This window comes from Thermochaetoides thermophila (genome assembly GCF_000221225.1).
Source record: "Thermochaetoides thermophila DSM 1495 unplaced genomic scaffold scf7180000011806, whole genome shotgun sequence".
Classification (NCBI taxonomy): domain Eukaryota; kingdom Fungi; phylum Ascomycota; class Sordariomycetes; order Sordariales; family Chaetomiaceae; genus Thermochaetoides; species Thermochaetoides thermophila.
In genome coordinates, this window is record NW_006383023.1 from 105,527 (window position 1) to 126,052 (window position 20,526).

The 20,526-nt window shown below is 54.2% G+C and overlaps 5 protein-coding genes across 5 annotated transcripts; 2 read left to right on the forward strand and 3 right to left on the reverse strand.

The window, feature by feature from the left end:
• Positions 1 to 295: 295 nt before the first annotated feature.
• Positions 296 to 1,666, reverse strand: CTHT_0000840 (uncharacterized protein; the record flags this gene model as incomplete). Its single annotated transcript, XM_006690574.1, has 3 exons — positions 296 to 502; positions 592 to 1,443; positions 1,511 to 1,666. The coding sequence occupies 3 exons, from the start codon at positions 1,664 to 1,666 to the stop codon at positions 296 to 298; spliced, it is 1,215 nt and encodes a 404-aa protein (XP_006690637.1).
• Positions 1,667 to 3,614: 1,948 nt separating this feature from the next.
• On the forward strand, positions 3,615 to 4,094 carry CTHT_0000850 (uncharacterized protein; the record flags this gene model as incomplete). The annotated part of the gene is made up of 1 exon (XM_006690575.1): positions 3,615 to 4,094. The coding sequence occupies one exon, from the start codon at positions 3,615 to 3,617 to the stop codon at positions 4,092 to 4,094; it is 480 nt and encodes a 159-aa protein (XP_006690638.1).
• A 768-nt stretch (positions 4,095 to 4,862) lies between these two features.
• On the reverse strand, positions 4,863 to 6,729 carry CTHT_0000860 (uncharacterized protein; the record flags this gene model as incomplete). The annotated part of the gene is made up of 2 exons (XM_006690576.1): positions 4,863 to 5,818; positions 5,868 to 6,729. 2 exons carry the CDS (start codon positions 6,727 to 6,729, stop codon positions 4,863 to 4,865), a joined length of 1,818 nt encoding a protein of 605 aa, XP_006690639.1.
• A 3,262-nt stretch (positions 6,730 to 9,991) lies between these two features.
• CTHT_0000870 (uncharacterized protein) lies at positions 9,992 to 13,768 on the forward strand (the record flags this gene model as incomplete). The annotated part of the gene is made up of 2 exons (XM_006690577.1): positions 9,992 to 12,165; positions 12,220 to 13,768. The coding sequence occupies 2 exons, from the start codon at positions 9,992 to 9,994 to the stop codon at positions 13,766 to 13,768; spliced, it is 3,723 nt and encodes a 1,240-aa protein (XP_006690640.1).
• A 3,958-nt stretch (positions 13,769 to 17,726) lies between these two features.
• Positions 17,727 to 20,465, reverse strand: CTHT_0000880 (uncharacterized protein; the record flags this gene model as incomplete). The annotated part of the gene is made up of 2 exons (XM_006690578.1): positions 17,727 to 20,292; positions 20,368 to 20,465. The coding sequence occupies 2 exons, from the start codon at positions 20,463 to 20,465 to the stop codon at positions 17,727 to 17,729; spliced, it is 2,664 nt and encodes an 887-aa protein (XP_006690641.1).
• Positions 20,466 to 20,526: the final 61 nt, after the last annotated feature.

Consider the following 20,526-nt stretch of genomic DNA (forward strand, 5'->3'; position numbering starts at 1 on the left):
TGAATTCAATAAAAGAATATTTGCTACCCCATTCCATATGCATCAGTGAAATGAGTGATTGATATAACTCAAAGAGATCATGTCCAGCTGTCTCAGCCGACAAACGTAATGCTTCTCTGTTGTGACCGTGGCCCATCCTGCATTCAATGATGCTGACGGGAGAAAGATATACCAAGACGAAGCTCACCTAGAACGTAAAAGATGTTGTTTCTAAGGCCATTGTAACCCCCATACCCTTGAAACGTAAAGTCAAACGTTGGTAACTGACGTTCGATATGCAATATAGCGGTAGGGCTTAGCGTCTGCCTTTCCCCTTCCTCTTTTTCGACAACCTCCTCTCCGTTTCGTCATGGTCTTCGTCCCGATTGACAAGCTCCCAATCCGGCGATGGAGGGGACGCAATCTGAAAACTGATCTTCCCCTTCCCGGGAACCACCGTTTCATGCTCGTCATATTGATTATCAATCGGTTGGCAAGGACTTTGCATGGGCGTAACATAAGGCTGCAAAGCAGCCGTCAGTACTGTCTGAAGACACTTCAAGTTGCAATATTTAGAAATGTCTAAGGATGAGAAATGGTAATATCACTTACTCCGCCCATATCACACTCCCTCAGTGGCGTGCAAGGCTGAAACGTGTTTGTGCTGGGCCCGGCCTTAGCTTCCATGTATCCAATGACAGCAAGATCACCATAGCTTTCGTACCATGGTATAGGAAAGGCATGAGAACTTCCCGAGCCACTGGCAGAGCGCGGAGTATCCTCCAGGTTAACATCATTGAATTGACTGGCAAGCTCCTCGGTGTAATCGGGATTAACGCTCTGGGTATCATCCTCGTCGGCTGCGTCGTCTGTTTCATCATTGAGCATCATGAGCTGTCTGCGCGCCGATGGCCTCTTTGCTGCGTCCATGCTTGCCATTCCGGAAAATCTGGCATACTCCTCCCTTTGTGATATGGCACTAAGGACATCAAAGACCTCAGGAGGGCGGAAATGGGAACTTGCACATCCATTTCTAAAGTCCGAATCCCGTATCCAGACGATAGTCGCAAACAGGGACCATATGTCAACCTTAGTTGTCTGCTTTTGCCGGTAATACACCTCTGGAGCCATAAACGGCTCCGTGCCGGCAGCAGTTCTTGCTTTAGATAGATCATTGGAAAGACCAAAATCCCCCAGGCGAAAGCGGTAATTATCTTGCTCATCGTATTCCCACAAGATATTGCCAGGTTTGACATCCCGATGAATGAGTTTGAGGGAAGCAAGGCAGTCAAGGGCTTGCAACATTTGGTATAATATGAGAACGGAGAGATCAACAAGCGCCGGCGTATCGGGCAATGGAGCCTCAACCAAGGAAGCGACACTGCCACGCATAAGCGGCATGAAGAGATCAACCCAATCTCCTCTTTGGCTCGTCGCATGACCAAGGATCTGAAGAATATGATTCTAATGTTGCAGTCCGAAGGAGGTTAGCATAGACGAAAGGGAAGAGAAGACAGGAACTGCGACTCACGTGATTTCTTTCCTTGATGCGCTGAAGGTTTCGCACTTCACGCCTTGCAAAGTCGCGGTGCTTTCCAGTCAAGTTGTCAAATTTCTTCACGGCCATGACCTCACCGGTGAAGACGTCAAGTGCCATCCAAACACTGCCGTATGCTCCCGAGCCCATTCTTCTGCCCTCTACATACAACGGAGGATGGCTTGCATCGTTTGGACCAACAGTGTAAGTATTATTTCGATTTTTTGGAAAGTCGTCATCATTGAGACCATCTGACCACCACCGGATCTCAAAAATATATCGCCGGTCTCTACCAAATGCGATGCGGGTGTTGATACTTCGGGCCACGAGAACGGACCTGGGGATGGAGTTTGGTTTGAAATCGATTCTGGTGCAGCCGTCACAATCAAGCAGCTCAACAGTACGACTTCGGGAGTGATCCTCCAGTAACACAGCGCCAGTTGCTTCCACGAAAGAGAACACCGCATGCAAACTGCTGATTCTAGAGGTAGAGCGATGTGAAGGCACCTCATCTGGCAAGAAAATATCAACGCTATCTCCACATCCAAGTGTATAAGCACTCTTTTCTGGGTTCGAGAAGGTGATGTCAAGTGCAACGAGTGGACGGTTAGTAGCAGGATCCAAGGGATGTGAGTAGCGCAGGCGAGCGTTGCTTTCCAAATTCACTACAAAGTTCATTGTGTCGGAGTTGAGGGGAACCAGGAGGAAGCGAGGACGTGTCTGTTGTAGCTGTATCTGAGGAGGCGCCTGCGCCTCACCAGGATTGGCGAGACCATAGTTGTTGGCGTAGGTTGAGAAATCCATGAATGGTCGATGAAGTCCAGGACCTGGGCAGAGAGCCCAGAGGTCGATGCGCGGGGTCAGCAAGGGGAGAAATCTTAGAAGCGTAAACCCCAAAGGTGAGGGAAATATCGGATCTCCTATCCCAACTTCTCGGGGATTCAGGGGCGGTGCCTTGAGGAAAGAGAGTTTGTGGTCACAAAACCAACAAAGCCATGACAAGCCGAAGACGAAGAGGATAAGGGAGGTTGGTGGCTGTCGAAGTTATTAGGTGTAGTGCGTGGAACAACAAAGCTCTCATGCCACGAGACCTGGGAGGTGCTGTTCTCAAAAGGTCCCTCCGAGCCCAAGGCCAAACGCGGGGGAGTCTGGAGCCTCAATCAGAAGTCATGTGCTGACTGACGTAGCATGGGCGATATGTACCGCAGGGTAATGGGAATGCGGGCATACGACAGATACACACCATGTCCTCAATGGCGATTCGTCGAGACGATACTGCGTGACTGAGACGAAGCTGGTTGGACGGCGAGATGGCAAAGATGGCGTGTGGGTTGTGTGGGAGCTTAACGGAACAACACCTCAGAGCCTGGTGGGCGGCAGCAAGCAAACTGCCCGCCTGCTCCGGGGTCCTCCACATGCCGCCATGCATGGCCAAGGTCACGCTAATATTATCCGGGGAGACCCATCGTTGTTTGTCGCGCGATGATGTTGGACACCCATATTCATAGCTATGCATGAAAAAGGCAGCCATGATGTTAGAAAGGTCAGTGTTTGGATTCGACAGTATTTTGGCGTCCGCCCAGCCGAGAGGCACCGAGACATTTTTGTTCTTGATCGGTTAGTTCTCAAGTTTGACTCGGTAAAATTATGTCAGCTGAAGAGCACTAAAACACTTCACCACAATATGAACACCCTCATCAAACTTTATATCACCTTTGATGGAGTGAGACATCGAAAGCAATCATCGATTCATGATAAGCTTCTGTAACACAGTGGATCTGCTATCGCGTTTAGGTGGGTCTGGGAAGATCCACATTCCAGCATCAAACAATGGACCCTTGTTTGCCTTGTGGGGCAAGCTGCCCGCAGTAATCCGTATCGTAACCCGAGGGATTCCGCTGCGGCGCTGCTCGGCGATGCGCGGTACAACACCTCGAACCTCCATTGCCTCTCAAGGAGTATCGGCGCCCATATAACAACTGTGACACTGAAACTTCCTCAACCACCGCTGCTTTGTTTACGTCATTTTCTTCAACCAGCCTACAATCTTCCAATCAACAACAAAACAAAACAAACCCATCAAAATCTCTACACCAAAATGTCTCGTTTCCTTCCCCTCCGACCCCTCCGTGCCCCGCGCCCAGCTCTCACACCCATTCGCCCCTACTCTTCAAGCTTCCTCCAAAACTCACCCGCCCCCCCCCGTCTCCCGGCCGATCAACAAGCTGAATTCGAGCGCCTCCAGCGTGCCGCCGCCGCCACTCTCAACTCTCACACCTCCATCCCCTCGTCAATCTCCATTGATCCGCTCGCCACCTCCCGACACGTCACCACCCCTTCGCCAGGGTCCAATCCTCAGGCGCAAGTGCAAGAACCGCCTACGCTGCACAGAGCTCCTTCGCCAGTGGATTTCGTGACCGCGGGAACATTCAGCGGGGGCATTCGCGGCGGTGCGCCGCCCGAATTCGAGGGGGACAAGAATCCCAAGACAGGGGAGATCGGCGGACCGAAGAACGAGCCTTTGCGGTGGGGTCCAGAGGGGGATTGGAGCTTTAATGGGCGTGTGACGGATTTTTGAGGAGCTGGAGTGACGATCATGGATGGGAAAGTGATGCTGGGGTTAACACCAAGCTAGATGGAGAGATTAGGGGTGGGTCAGGTTGAAGAGGAGGTGTCAGGTACGAAATACGGACCCAGGTGTAGGAGAAGGACAAACAGGATTGGTAATGGTAGATTATGGATGCGTTAGGAACCACGAGGATTCATTTCGTCATTTCGATTGAGAGGTGACGATCTACCACCCACCGGGTCAACGAAACACTGGCACACAGACTTAGCAAGGCTGAAGCGACCATAAGCCGAGATTCCCATGTCACAAGATTTGTTGGAGTATGGACGTGTATCCTTCACGCTTTCTCTCAGCCTGCTCTTGCTCTGTTTCTCGGTCCCAGTTGGGAACTCTGTGCCGAAGCTCGCCTCGAACGGGAACAGCCAGCATAAAGCGATACTAGCTAAGCTGACTGTTTGGTGGACATTTGGAAATGTTCCAATTCAGCCTTGTCATCCTTCGCAGGTTTCTATTGGACTGTCTGGGCTGGACATATCAGCCTCAGTCGTGTATAATATCTTGTAACCTTAACTTCAACAGAAGGGCAGTCGAACCTGGTCTAGTTTGAGATCCTTGTTGCGCTCTATGCTTGGTCAAGGGGGAATGAGAGACGCAAAATAAATGTTGAGATACCTAACCATATGCATCTAAGTCCATCTGCTAACCTTGAAGCCATCAACGCAACACTTCCTCGCCACACAACTTACAACACCTAGCACACGATGCTTGACAAATCACTCAGGCATTCTTCGTCCCAGGCGCAGCAGCCTCCAACAACTTATCAAACAGCGGCGTTCCCAGCCCTGTCACTGGATCCCAGCCCTCAGTGGCGTTCCACTGTGCTCCCCAGTAGCCAAACTCCCTCTTCCCCCGACAACCGATGCCATATCCTGACTTAATGTCCATGAACGCGTCCATGGTTACAGAGACGTTGTACAGCCAAGGATTCAAAAACCCTAGTGGCGGTTTCCCCCGGGCTTTCCGCGCAGCATTCAGCAATCCAACCATCCCGGCAACTACGGGCGTTGAGGCGCTGGTTCCTGCAACCAGTGTTGCAACGCCCTTGTCGTAAATGACGAACCTCTGTGATTGTGCGGAAATATCTGGGAATGCGCGTCCAGTTCTGTTGAAGTAACCGAGGTATGAATGATTTTTGCCCAGAGAGGCGAGATACTTCTGAACAACCTCCCGTTGCCATGGTGGCTGCTCATATATCGTGCTGAACCCACCAGACGAGAAGCCGGCGGCCTTTTCCTCATCCCCTGGCCCGGTCCCTCCAACAGTGCCGCCAACAGATGTCACCCACGGGCAGGCCCCGGGAAAAGTAGGTTCGAAGAATGTGCTATTGCCGTTGATATCCGTGCATGCGTCTCCCGGGCCCGAGTCGCCAGAGGCGAAAAGGACACTGACACCCCGAGCACCTAGGTCCCGGAATAGCGAGCACACTTTGAGAGCATACTCGCGTGGAACAGACTGTTCCTCTTCTCCGTATGAGACCGAAATTGTCTGCGGAAGAGCTAAATCCGACTTGTTCAAAAGGTAGAGCAGCCACTCCAGATATGGCTCATTGCTTCCCGGGACTTCAGGCTGATTAGGCGTGGGAACAAGGGGACCGAGCCCGCCAGTGCTGTACTCGATCATTGGGAGCGGATAGCTCAGAGCCATGAGATATTGTGCATCGAGGTTTGCCTCCACTAGGTCGATGTTACTTCACGCCCAAACAATGGAAGGGAATGCTCTTACTGCTGTTCATTGGGCTCTCCTGGTCATTCAAGCCACCGTTGATAAGTTCAACAGAGAAAGTGTGGTTACCAATAGAGGAAGATTTGGTGATATAAGCGTGCTCGAAAAGCTTGAGGTCACTGTACCTGGCGTACTGATGCAGAAAGGAGGCAAAAGCCACCTTGGTGATGGACGAGTTGTCATAGCCACTGTCCATATTAGGCCTGTAGTGGACATTGTACATCTCTTTCAGGCAGGTGGGAGAGATGTAGCCGATACATTCGTTCGGCAACTTCTCTCCAAGATGACTGTTCGAACTCGGAGGATGGGGAAAGGCTTCAATGGGGTATGCTTTCAAGATGGCGGACTTCCGGGTCCCAGGATAACCGAAGCGGGTGGTCGGCTGGATTAGGTCAATATGGACACCAACGTGGTCGGGGACACTGTACGAAAGGGTCCGAAGCTGAGGAAGTCCGCCGGCAATGGGCTGGTACCAAGAAAATTGGGTGTCGAGTAAACGATTCGCAGTTGAAACAGTGGTGGTAAAGGAGATCCAGTCATGGTCCACGGAGGCCTTGATGCCATGGCTAGCAAGCCACTCCATGGCAGCAGCGACGGAAGCCTCAGAGGGCGCGGTGTAAGCTCTTAGTTGTTTGCGGGTCATATGCATGCCGTAGTTGGGGTGACCAGGCGTCGAGATGTCCAGAACGGCCTGGTCTAAGGCAGCGCTGCGAGGCTGTTTAAGAGCGATCCGGAGAAAAATAGGCTCATCAGGGCTTGCTTTGCGTATCTCTTTCCATCCTCTTGGGACGGTGATGAGGGTGTCCATGATCCTGCGGGCAGACACCAGCGCAGCTAAAGCCGCGAGTTTGAAGAGGAGCATTGTGGCCAACTCTTGTGCCAATGCGTTGTAGAATGAGGTCAAGGATAACACCGGAGGCTCAGGAAGAGGGAAATTCCAGACTTTTGTGACTCTTTTGCGTCCGCTTCCACCTTTCAGTGGCTCCCGAAGGACTGAGCCCTTGTGACCTTCCTAAGGGGCTTGCTTCTTCCTGAAACCTGATGCTGACTACCTGTGGCTTTGAGTAGGAGCATTTCATGTTAACCCATCGGGAAGGTGTGCGATGGTTACAATGTTGGTTGCCGGCGAGGAAACTACCCAAGTCCTGAGCGCTGGTCTGTTTTCTCTCCCGCACGGTGCATCTGACCACTTGAACTGACACTATTCCCACATAATAGCATTTGATCAGGAAAAATGTCTACCATGTCTAAAACCATGCTAATATATTGGCAATTCAACCTGCAGCAAGAGGTAAGGACTTAAACCCAGCGATCCAGTCTGCGAACAAGAGTCATGTGAATACTGCAGTGTCGCTTGAACAACTATCAAACTTCTTGAGGATGGCAACGTGCGACAGGTTACAAGCAGGAGGTTCCCCTAGTCTGATTGTTTCGGCAAGCTGCCAGTGTGTAACCGATGATTCGTCAAAGTTCTGCTGTGGCAACTGGCTGAAGTTCAGTAGGACATATTGTGCCCTTGCAGCAAGTAGCCGACTCATCCGTACAGCCCGCTGGATACTTTGAGAGGGGAGCCAAGCAAAAGAAGTGCAATTAAGTAAGATACTTAGATGAGGGCGACAGCGATCTGAGACGGTGTCGCAGTTCTACTATCAACCTCCAACACGAACGTCCTCAAACTGTTTTTTGGGAAACATGGAGCCTTAACCAGAAACATCTGGAACCTCCATGGATATCGAACTTTCCATTCATATGACCTCAAAGGATCATTTTGAGTGCCAGTTTATGCGAGTGGATGGCAAGTTTCACCATTGAGCACGCAAGCTCCAGAGCAAATGGAACCAGATAGCCTAGTCTGGATAGATCTAAGCCTCTTCAACGCGCGCCTCTTCCCATCACCAAGGGAAGCTTATGCAGCAAGCATCTGCCGAGTTGAGGCAATGGCTGAGATCTCAGAGCTGCGTTCTTGGGTCGGTCTCGAAGCCACAGAGCGGGTGCACGTTCCGCGGCAGGCAAGACATGCAGCTGGGAGACAAGAGGGGCACATGAACAGCCAGACAAGTTAACCTGGTGCTTCGGAGAGGCATCATCTACGTGGCGTTACTTAGTTCGTGGAGCATCCACCAGCAGTGAGCCGGACCGTGGCCGGGTGAGACAATGGGCTGGACGAGGGATGCCGATAGGCAGATGGAGGTTTGCTTGCAGTGGGGGAAAGACGAATGATGCTGCTGGTTTTTGCTTTGTTTTCCTGGGGCCTGTCAAGATCGGCAGTCGATCCGTTCTCGTCAGGTAAGATGCGATCAAGGCGGGAAACAACGGGAAAATATGTCAGCTAAATGGGAAGAGACATTTCCCAGGAGGTCATCTCATCACATGCCCAACGGCGTGAGCACTCTCATCAGCAGAGAGGCGTCAGAGCTGCAGGTTTGCTTGAGATTAGCTCCCGTCGGGGGGTTACACGCCCAGTTGGATTGCTTGCATCGACCCACGCAGCCCGCGTCTCGGATCCTGCATTGGTTGCAACGCTCTGTCCTTTTCCATCTACCATCAGCCACTGCAGAGATCGGTCTTCGGGTTCTGATGTTGTCGGGCTGGCTTATCCGTTGTCTGCGCCACGTCGCCACTCGCCGGTAGACAGTCTTGAAAGGCAGGTCGCGCCGCGTTCATCAACGCCGAGCTCGAGTCGCCGCAGATACTGTAGTCGTTCGAGTTCAAGGCAATGCAGCTGTCTTGTCGTCCTCTTGTCCTTCTGTCCTTCTCCGGCTCAGGGTTCGCGTATCGCGCGATTGGTGCAGCGGATGACAGCCCGTCTGTCTGGTGGATGAGTGCATGCGTGCATCTTGGTTGGGAAAGCATGTGGTAGGACTGCGGAGCAATTGCGGTGATTGCAGGGCGAGCGATCTGCTTGCAATCTGCAAACTGGAGCGACACCGAATAGAAAAGTGATGCACCACGCCCAACAAAAACAGTGTTGCGCTGCTGGCTCTCGCGAGTGTTGTTTCCTGAGAAGTTGAGGTACCTGACTTGCGGCCTAACCCGACCTTTGGGAGCTCCGTCGTCTGTGTCTCATCACACCTCTCTGTCCTGCTGTTTTTGCTTGCCGCGGCGTGTTGCCTCTATCTCTGCTGCTTGCTGGCACCGCGCCTTCAGCTTCCCCGCTGTCGAACCGCGCTAGCGCCCATCCGGAGCTCTTTTTCATCCCTGCCAGGCTCTCGTGTTTTAGTTTTTTTTTACGCGCTTCACCCTGCGCCTGGCCGCCGATCTCTTCAGCGGCGAACTGACCAATCAGAAGTCAGGGACAGTGTTGTTGGCAAAGCAAGCCCGGCCACGGACAACCCACTGACAGATCCACGGGTGGGCCACCGGGAGCCACATAGGGGAGCCCACCTGGGGGAGCCACTGGCAGGTCAGAGGCAGGCAAGTGGCAGGCGGGCAACAGGCACTGGGCGGTGGGCAGGTGCTTCGGTTTGCGGAATCAAATCTGTACGTCGGGTGATCCAACCGCCCTCCCAGGACTTTCCCCAGACGAGCGAGAACGAGATCAGGGCGCAAATTTTATTACGCTCTTCCCGCTTTTCGAGCCACGACACCGGGATCCCAATTCTCCATCGTCCTTTGATCACATACGTCGCCCGCGGGTCTTTCTGTCATCGTCCTTCAATTTTCGCCGCCCGCAGCCCGGTCTAACAGTTTTGTTGCGACGCGCCGCAACGACGACGACGACGACGACGAGAGCGTTGGCCGCAGACACCGCAGGAGGACGAGCCGCAGCATCATCAGACGCAGACGCATACGCAGCAGAAGCAGAAGCAGGAGTAGGGGCAGGAACAGGAGCAGAAGCGGGAGCGGAAGCACCACTTAGCAGCTAGCAGGCACCGTCTAGCATCCAGCACGAACATAAGCACGCGAGTGAGCCCGAGTCCCACAAGCCGACGCCCGAAACTGGACCGCGACAAGAGCCACAAATAACGACGACAACGACTACGATAACCACGATAGCGATCGCGACCACGACAGCGACAGCTACCGCAACCTCAGCCCAAGTGCGGCACAAGCAATAGTGACAGAGCAGTAGCAGCCACACACAGCACGCTCCCAACGGCCTGCGTCGGGCTCCTAGGCGCGCCATGGATCCCCGGCAGCCGCCACAACAACATCCCTTCTCGCGCAACGCCGCGTCGCCATTCACCCGTCCGTCTTTCCCCCCGACCACCGCGTCAGCGACATCGCAGCCGCCGTATCCACCTGCGTCTACACATCCACATCCCTCGCAGCCCATTGCGGCCCCATACGCCGATGTCCACATGCGGAAACCCTCCGACCCGCCGCCCTTCTACCCACCCTCCCGCCAGTATGGCCCCGAGCCCGGACCCGGCCAGCTGCCGTCGACGACGCATTCTCGACACCAGAGCACGTCCTCGATATCTTCGGGGCCCACATTGAGTCGCGCGATGCCGCCACCGGCCTCACCGCCACAACAACAGCAGCAGCCGCAGCAGCCTCAGGCCCCGCCGAACTCCCATACCTTGCCCGCGCCCTACAGCTTGCCGCAACCACGCCCGCCGCCCGTCTCGGTGGGGCCTCCCAACACGTTCCCGCGCACCAGCCGAGAGCTGCCCCCACTCGAGTCGTTGCCCAGGACCGGAAGTTCCGGCAGCAGCATGTCCATCTCGTCCATGCTTGGCGGTCCGCAGCCAGCACGGGAACCACCCCCCGCGCCTCCGCAGTACTCTCCTGCTGCTCCGTCTGCCGTTCCAGGGCCGCCGTATAGCCAGTCTATTCACGCTTCGCCCCGCACGCAACCGGCAACGAGCTCCGACTATGTTCCATTCCGCCGACCACAGACCCCTCCGGAGCATCACAGGATGTACGACTCGAGGAACCAGAGACCAGGCGCTGTTGCGTCTCCCCAGGCCTATAGCTCCACGCCCGAAGTTCAGCGCTACGGCACTCCCCAGACGTATGCTCAGCGAGGCCCTCTGCCGGCTCCTGACCAGGGTAGGGATCCTAGGGACCCCAACCGGCTGTCTGGAGGTCCAGGCGTGCCCCCTCCCCGGACTATGAGTCCGCAGAAGCAGTACCAGCCAGTTGGACCGCCCCGCCCGGTCGAGCCGTCGAGGCCCCCGACCGATATGTACGGTCGCCGAGACGAGCTCCGTCCGTCTGAAGAATACAATCCTGAGCGCCCCATCCGACTCATGAAAATCGAGGAGCCGAGATACATAACTGAGCGTGAGAGACAGGAGCGGGAGCGCCAGGAACGCGAGTTTCAAGAACGAGAACGGGAACAACGGGAGCGTCAGGAGCGTGAAATGGATTACCGTGAGAGGGAGCGTCGGGAGATGGCCATGGCTGGAGTTGACCAGGGCCGTCCTCATGGGCTGCATCCTCAGGACTACGCCCGCCAGGTCGACCAGAGAGCTCAGCCGCCGCCGCCGTATGGCCGACCTCCCGAGTTGCGCGATCCGGGTCACTGGCAAAGACAGAGCTACGAGCCAGCCCGGGCCGCCTATGATCCGGCCGGCATACGCATTCCGAGGCCTCAAGACTACCCGCCGGCGACGACGGCCCCGCACTACAATCCTCATCCTTACGCTACAGCTCCTCCCGATCGCCATCATCCCCCTCCGCCTTCGCATCCCCAGCACCATCAGCACACTCTCCCTCCCCCGGGCCCGCCGCATCCCCAGCCTTATGAGTCTCCCGAGCGTCAGCGTCCAGGGATGATGCAGCTGGAGAGACCTCAGCCGCAGCAGCCCCCTCCTCGAACACGCGAAGAAGCCGTCATTCCTCCTCCGTCTGTTGCTTACGGCGGTGTCAGTCATTCCGTGTATGATTCTTCTCGGAATCGACCGATGGAGGAGTTGAACCCCCCACCTTCTCATAATCATGGCCGGAACACGCTGCTGGCCATTCAGGAGATGAACCGAAGCAGAGGACGTATTTCGCCTTTGCCACAAGCTGTCCAGGGCGCGCAGCCACAGCTGCCGGGCCCTGCAGGTGAGCCGGGTATCAAGAGCGAATTTGGTCGCATGTTCTCGGGCATTGGGTCAGGCTTGAGTGCGCTCACAGGCCCATTGCCCACTGGATCTCATGGCTATGGGCCCTCGAGCTTGGTTCGCCGGGACGAAATGGATGCTGGGGTTGAGGAGGTTGATCCTGCCAAGGCTGGGGCGGCTCGTGGCAAGCGCAGAAGGCTGAAAGAAGACGAGGGCAAGGAGGACGAGGCGAGCAGCGGAGGGCTCACATCTGTTGGAAGTCGCACCAAGAAGGTCAAGAGTCACACGCATCACCATCATCAGTATGTCTTACTTCCTGTCTCTGAACAAAGCTTGGAAACGTCTAACACTTCTAGTCATCACCATCACCACCATCACCATAATTTGGAGCAGCTTCAGCCGGGCCTTGCAGGCAATGCCCAATTTAGAGGTATCAAGGGATCAACTCCAGCTCCGGCTCCAGGGGCTCCCGTGGGCAAAGAGATGCCAAGCGTTCATCACCATCACCACCATCATCATCACCATGTTGGGCCTCGTCCCGCTGCTAATGGCTTCGCCCCGATGTCGAGCATCCGCACCACCCAGCAGCCTAGGAGTCCGTCGCCGGTTGTTTTGCAGAAGCCCAGACTTATCGTGTCATCAAAGGCGGTATTAGAGAGTGTTGCCGACCGCCCACGAATGCACCTTGGCGATGTTGTGTACGAGCCGATTCTCAAGAAGGCGCGCATGCAGGATCCACGCACGGGGCGCCCTCCTCGCATTGGTTACTCGTCGACGCCCAAGCCATTGCCATGGGATTTGATTGAGGGCAAAGAGAACTGCACACTTACTGTGAAGATTGGCAAGCAGCATCTCACACCGGAAGCTCGCGAGGAGATTACTGCTCGTCGGGCTCTCTGGGGCACCGACGTGTACACCGACGACTCGGATGTTATTGCATGCTGTATCCATGCCGGCTGGATCCGTGGCGAGTGGCCCGAGGATGTGGATGTTAGCATGCTTGGCTTGGACGAAGGCTACGCTATGTCTGACGTCCGCGGCATCAACATTCTGAAAAATGGTGCCAAGAAAGACGCGCCAAGTACTAACGGCGAAATCGTTTTGACGGAGCCTCCCAAGAATGGCCCCATGCCGGTTCCTGAGAACCGTGATCTGCACGTCACTCTGCTCATCCTCCCTCGCCTCGAGAAGTACGCCTCAACCACACGTTTCGGCATTAAAAGCCGCGAGTTCGGTGGCATCATCGAAGATGACAGTTTCGAGCCTGGCGAACCACGCCGTCGTGCCGTGCATGATGGTATCAGCTTCATGATCATCGGCATTCGTTGGGTGATGAACGGCAGCGGCGGACCCTCCAACAACGACCGGCTGCGCGGCAAGGCTCGGCGTGAACGTATTCGCAAGACACTCGCTGAGATTGCTGCTGCGCCGGCGTGGATTAGCGGCCGGAGAAGTGAAGATGAGGCGGCCAGCGCTGACGGCGGCGGGTCCACTAGTAGCAAGGCCAGCACCGATACTTCGGAAGGAGGTATTGGTTGGTGGAAACAGGCGGTTAGTCAGAGTGGGAGTAAGGCGCCTAGTGAGGGGGATAAGGAGAATCGGCCTGTGGGAAGGGAGAGTGAGCAGAGTTTAGAGAGGATGCAAGCCGAGGGTCAGAAGGGGAAGGAGAGGGAGCAAGAAAATAGCCGGGTTAACGGCCAGGGTGAGGGTTCGGAGAAGGAAAAGGGCGAGGATAGGGAATGTGCACAGTCTGCTGCTCAGCTGACTGAGAAGGATGAGGAGAAGAAAGAGGAAGCTGTCCCCGCTAAGGAGGGCCCAGCTGAGACAGTGGATGCTCAACTGAAGCCAGACCCTCTCTCTGAAATCGAGAAACAAAAGGACAAGCCGGAGGTTAGTCAGGGGTAAGCCCAATGGGCCGAACCGCTCGGTGGAGAGAAGAGTATGTGATGATCGATATCTGTATCCGTGTCGGATGTTGATTTGGTGTACTTGTTTTAGATTATACTACTATAACTATGGATACCTGGTGGCGTTAGGTTTACTTGCTGGTTGACTTATAGAGGAGTGGCTTTGGTGTTTGTTCAAAAGCGGAAGTTAAGTTATAACCTTCCAACTTCATAATGTAGATCTCTTGTGGTTGATGTCTCATGCAAGACTCCTCCTTCTGACAATCCGTATCATCCTAAACCATGCTTCTCTTTGATAGTATTCTACATGCATGTTAGCAGAGGGCGATCTTGCAGATCTTTGAGTTTCGACACTCCCCTGGTTATTGTATCACTGCTGTTGATCATCGACGCATCCATCCCAAGCCCATAGAACCTCTGCAGGTCTTTTCCAATGGTTAGAGCTAAACAAAACCCGGTAACCTTTCCACTGACCCAACTGTGACCTCGGTAGTCTGCTGTTCTTGCTCCTGTGCTTGCGGTCAACGGGCGGTCCATTTCATCCTCCAAGACCTGGTCGTGTTTGATGATTGATACCTAGAGTTTGCAGCTGAATGATCTGGCCAGGCCATTCCACATCGTGAAGCTTCGATTTTCACCGAATGTGCCTTCCTGGTTGGCCATTCATGGATCAACGGGTTTACCATCTTAATGGCATATGGGCTCCAACTGTCTGGTTTGGCATGGAGGTTTGGATGGAAGGCTTGTTGATCTGGCCAGTGGTCAAGACTTCAGACCGCGATTGGGAGTAACATCAGCTCAATGAGGGCTGTGGTCTCAATAAATGACCGTCTTTGTCTGCTCCTTGCTTGTCTTTTTGTCCTGTCCCTCGAGGAGAGCCGCTGCTCTCCAATCTCCATATCATTATCTTGAAACTGGTCAACTCACTGCTCGTCATCAAAGCTGCCTGCGATATGACATAGTTTGCAGCTGAGCAGATTGTGGTCCAGGAGCAATTAGTGCGACTAATTCAGCCAAATAGCCAACTAACTAGGGGCGATGCCGCCGGCAAGGTTCATGTGAAAAGCATTGGCATCGGAGGCTCCCGCGATCCCCACGCTGACCTCAACATTTTCCCATCCAGCAAGCTCTGGGTTCAGACTTTGCCTACAACTTCGTGCCTGAATGATGGATAAATTTCAGGCATTTTCTTAGAAATTTCATGAAAAAACTTTTGCTGTTTCGTAACCGGTAAGTTGGGAGTTCTTAAGTAGTATGGTGTGGATGGAGAGGACGGAATTCTCCGGTGAACATCTCTCCCTTATCTCCCCCTAATCTCTGCCTGGAATCATTGCATTTTACCTTTGACCTTGGGCAGACTAGTCCTACTAGCTGAAGTGATCATAAAGCTTTGCAAGCTTCGTAACGTCGACATGTCATCTTGAAACCGGCTTGCTTCTTGCCCAGAGGTCTGAAGGATGACTGGATAACCCTGAAAGCTTGCGAACTTGCCTCCAGCTCAACTCTCATAGCTGCGGCCCTCCCTTAACTCATCGATAGTTCTTGGATGCTGACCTCTACTTCGCAGAGTATCTGCCTGAGTTCCGCACCCTGTTCAGTCCATTTGAAGACAGCATTACTCTGACGTGTCGAGGTAAACATCTCTTATGTCGCCATTGGAATGTCACACTGCCCTCAGTTAAGATGTGAAGCTGGTGTTAGAGATACGGGACGTCCGTGATGCGTGCACACTGCACAGGTAGACAAAGCCTTTCGCGGAGTTCACATTTGATTTTCGCTTCATTTCCCATGAGAAAGCCCTAGAAAGCCAGGTCAGTCATTTCCGCCCCGCTCTTTAATGATATCTCTGCTGATATTGTCACAGCAGCTCAACTATCCCAATGACTCGTCTCAGCCTCAAGTCCATCCCGTGGCTGATGCGGCAGCAGCCTCACTATCAGCTTGTTGCCAGCTTCCAGAACCCACGCTGCCCAGTTTCCGAGTAGGTTCCTGTGGGCTGTAGTGAGTGGAGCCACATCAGTAACCCCAAGCAGCCAGTCAGCGGATTTTGCCTCAGAAAAACCGCCCACAAAGCCCCCACCACAACCAAGAACCCAGGGCAGAGTTCCTCACACCCACCACCACATCAACGGGTGACGGGACAGTGACGACCAACGGTCGAGTTCAAATATCAAGCTCATTTGCACACAAATGATGTGGGAAAAAGCCACAAAAATTCCGAAATGAGCTTTTAAGGTGGCAGACATGTTTAGTCACATTCTTTCGTCACTAAGTTAAGCCCACGCAGGGTAATTTGAGGGCAAAAATTGGGCATGAGCTCAACGTTGTTGGCCTGGGACTATTGCAGAAACAGCGTCTCACATCACCACTATCACCAACGATTAAGCACAAGGATTACATCACAAGGTATGCCACCAACACATGGGAAGCAATACTCCTGTTTCCTATGCCCCCATGACTTTTTCTCTTTTCCACTACCTAAAACCCCAATGTTACCTACTATGGCTCTAGCCTACTTCCAACAAACACCTCCCATCCACCAAACCACGCGACTAGAGAGCATAGAGACTTGTGGTATCAATGCGTCATCAACCTTTCCCTTTTGCCTCTGCGCCCGCGAGACAAAGGGGAGGGCAAAGTGTGCGCCTAGATGATGAACCCAAGACTCCTCTCAGGAAAAAATCACCCAGGTGGCTCAAAGAGAGAACGGGCACGACGACAACCATCAAAAAAGCATCAGCAGCAAAAGGCAAAAAAAGAAAGGCTTAAGCATGACCTGAATCCACCGAGCACCCATCCATCGAACTCTTCATCCATGAAAACGGGCAAGGAGGTAGCGACCCAACACAGCAGCAGCAAGGTAACGACTGGCAGGAAGCAACACCAGTAATGACCTGGACCATTCCATGTTTGCGGAGCAGCAGGTAAGATGGGCGTTTAATAACAAATAACAGCGCGAATAGAATAAAGAAAATGACGACGCCAGTTATTATGTATGACTCGACGGCTGACCCAGTCAAAAACTCCCAGCAAGTGTCCCAACCCAATCCCATCCATCATCCATCGTCCATCTACGAAGCTACTGTTGTTGCGTGGCCCTTCCTGTCTAACACAGCAACTGCCGGAGCAGAGAGCCTTGCTATCTGGTTCTCTGGTGAACCCAACCAAGAGAGCAGCAATCTCCTCAGTCCTCCAAGCCGATCTCCAAACGCATGACGCGAATGGATCCGAAAAGCTCAGAGTTGGAAATGCGTGAACAATGATAATGGCGATGGTGGCGTTTGCTCCAAGGTCAGTCCTTGTCTTCTTGTCCCATTCCGTCCAAATCAACCCTGCTCCCTTTCCTTTACCTGATCCTTTTTTGCTGGCTGTTCAGAAAAAAATCCCCCCAAACCGCGATGGTGAAAAGAGAAGACAGAGAGAATCAGGCCCCTGAGCAAAGTCACCGGTCTCTGGGGTTCGCCTTAAGGAAGAGGGAGAAGGGCTGGGAGAGAAAAGCACCTGAAGATGAGGTGATTTGTTATCGTACACGCTCGATATTCCTACAATGTCTGGTTTTGGGGTCAAAGAACTAAAGTTTAAGCGGCAAGTGCCGTGCCTGTCTCGGGAGCTTCTTCTAAGGTTGAGCGACTCGACTTGAGTTGATGGCGATGCCGGTCAATTATAAACCGGAAGTCCACAGAAGCTGTCTTGGTCAGGACGGAGAGCAAGTTGCCCCGTCAGAGGGGACTGTCACTGCGGATCGTGAGCTGGGCAACGAGTCAGACAACCTTGGATGAAGGGGGTGATGGCGTGGTGAAGGGAGTCGTCTGTGGAACAGGAACACATGACTCTCGACACATGCTTTTTCTCCAGTAGAGAAAGAGCGTAGAATTAAAGCAGGAGGAGCAGCAGCGCAGAACGAGCCAAGTGGTAAGTTAGAGCGCTGCGCGGTGATTGCAAGCTCCTGCACCAATTTACTCTTCTTCGGAGTCGACCGACTCGTCACTCTCGTGCTCGTCGTGGTGCTGAGCCACCGCATCAATGCCGTTGCCCTCGATCGACTCGATCGGCTCCTGACTGGCCGAGGCGCCGCGGACGGCCTGCGCTCGTAGCTCGTTGAGCTGCTGGATCCTCCGCTCTTGTTCCGTCTTGCTCATAGGCTTGTTCTTTTTGGTTTTGTTGGGCTTCTTGGGCGGATCGGCCGCCGCGCTGGTCTGTTGCTGTTGCTGCCGCTCGACCTTAAGGTGCGGGAAAGCCTTGATGACGATGTCGTACAATTTGGCCAACGCGTCTTCCGACAGCGAGTCGATGTCCAGCTCCAGCTCGCCTGAGTCGTTTTCGCCCTGGCCGGTGTCCTTCTTGATAAGATCGATAGCCTTATCAAGCCACGGGCTCTGCAGGTTGCCGAGCGAGTCGACAATAACTTCCTTCTCAGCTTGAGTGACCCTACGCTTGGGGGTGACCTTCTTGGGCGCACTCTTTTTGGCGCCACCAGTGGCACCGCCGCCCGAGACGGAGCCCTTCTTGTGAGAGGAGCCAGAACCGCCAGACTTCTTGGACTTGGACTTGCTCTTCGCAGGTTTCTTAGCCTCGAGAGCGGCAATCTTGGCACGCTCAGCCATAAGTTGCTTCTGCAGCATGGCGACGACAGCTTGGGTAATCTCAACATCGGCGATCTCTGCGGTGCCAGAATTGACCATCTCGTTGATCTTCTTCTGCTCCTCTTCGAGACGCTTTTGGATAGTAGCCAAGCGATGCCGAGACTGCTTCAGCTCTTCATCCTCGACGTCCGGCTCCGAGTCGGCGTCATCCGAATCTGAGTCGTCGCGGTGTGGGCTCGTCCGAGCCTGATTTTGCTGAACGGGCGGGGCGTGCTTGGCCATCCACACATCCTTCTTAGACATCTCGGCCCGGTACAGGTCCTGGAGCTTGAGCGCCTGGTGATAAACGATGTGATCTTCACCATTGAAAGTACGGCAATTCTTGATTATCAGTTCGAAGTCCTTCTCAAACTCCTTGATGTTGCTGTACTCGCCGGCCGCAAGCTTATTAGCCATGGTCCCCAGGTCCATCGGCTTCTTGATGATCTTATGATAAGAAGGGATGTTGAGGGCAACGGGGTCCACGGGCTGCAGAAAAGCAGTGTTAAATTCGTAATACTTCGCCTTCCTGAGCTCCGTGAGCACCTCATCGGCGAAGCGCAGCTCCAGCGGCAGCTTCTTTTTCCGCTTGGTCTCATACACAAGATCTTTGGGATGGGTAGGCTTGACAGGCCGCTTCATGCGGCTCTCGGGATCGGTCGGGTTGCGCCGGACGGGTGGCACGCCGTTGCTTTCGCGCGGGATCGCGAACACGGGCGACTCTGTGACGGGTTTAGCGGCAGCAGTAGAAGCCATGCTCTTGGACGTGGAGGCAGCACGGGGCTCGCGGGTGTGCGCCTTGGTCTCCTTCTTCTCGGGCTTCGGCGGCTCGTGCGGCGGGTGAAGAGCCATGCGGCTGAGGATGGACTCGCGGCAAGCGCGCGCAGATGCTGTCACCTCGTGAGCGTCGCCGTTAAAGGTGATCGAGTTCTGAACGAGGAGATCGAGGTCTTTCTTGAAATCACCCATTGTGGCATAGGGGGGGCCGTCACCACGAAGACGCTTCTCCATTAAGCTGATGTCGACTGGATTAGGAATTCTCGCAGAGTATTCAGTCCAAAGCATAGGCCATAGATCTTTGACAGGCAGCCGGAAGTTGAACCCAACCTTTGTCTTCTTGACACCGGCCAGAACAGCACGGATCTGCTTCGCTTGCCACTCAGAAATAGGCTGATCATTTAGGAGGTCGTCCGCAAGATTCTTAGGCTTCGGCTCCCCGTCCTCTGGCTGCTCTGGCTGCGCAGCAGTTTGGCCGGATGCGGCCTGCCGGTCAACCTCCATGGCATCCTTGACCGCCTCTCCTTGCCCTCCCTGCTCTCCATGCTCAACTTTGGTCCTCTTCGCCACAGGCTCGTCTTCGCTATCGACATCCCGCTCCCGGGGAACCTTAGCCGACGCCTGAGAGCTTTTATTCGCTTCAGATCCGCTAACATCGGCAGTGCCGGTCGCAGCTGGTGTACCCTTAGCCTGGTCAGTTGACCCAGCCGGCGCCTCTTCCAAGGCGTTTGTGTCTGCCCTTGGACTCTCTCCCACATCTGCCATTTCCACATCCGGCTTGCTCTCGGTCGGCTCGGGCTTCGACGGATCCGGAGCTGAATCGGTCGTCAAGTCTGGTTGGCCTGCGGGCTGTGCAGTTGAATCCTCCGCCTTGTCAGTCGCGGGCACATCGGGCATCTCTGTGTCTGTCGGCGAGACTCCCTCGTCTCTGGCCTTAAGCTCGACTTTCGGTTCGCTTACTTGCTGATCCTTGCTAGCGGAGTCGCTGCTGGGCAAAGCCTGGTTTGCGGAGAAAGCATTCTTGTTTTTGCTAACCTCATCTGCGGCTTGTTGCGGCATCTTGCTGGAGTCGCGCGCGACTTCGGATTCTGATGCAGCTTGTTTCGCAGCTGGCGGAGGATGCCTGAAAGGTAAGCGTTCAGCATGTGGGATGTCGATGGCTTGGGTCGTGACAGAAATGCGAGTCCAGGGAACATACCCGTTGACTTCAGGGACGCCGTTTTGTTTCTCGGAGGGGATCGTGGCTTGGAGGGGCTTCTCGTTGAGAAGCACGCCTTCCGACTGAGGGGTGGTCATGATGACTGCCATTCGAGAGGAATAATGTTGTAGGTAATGAGCTTAAGCTCGATGCGACATT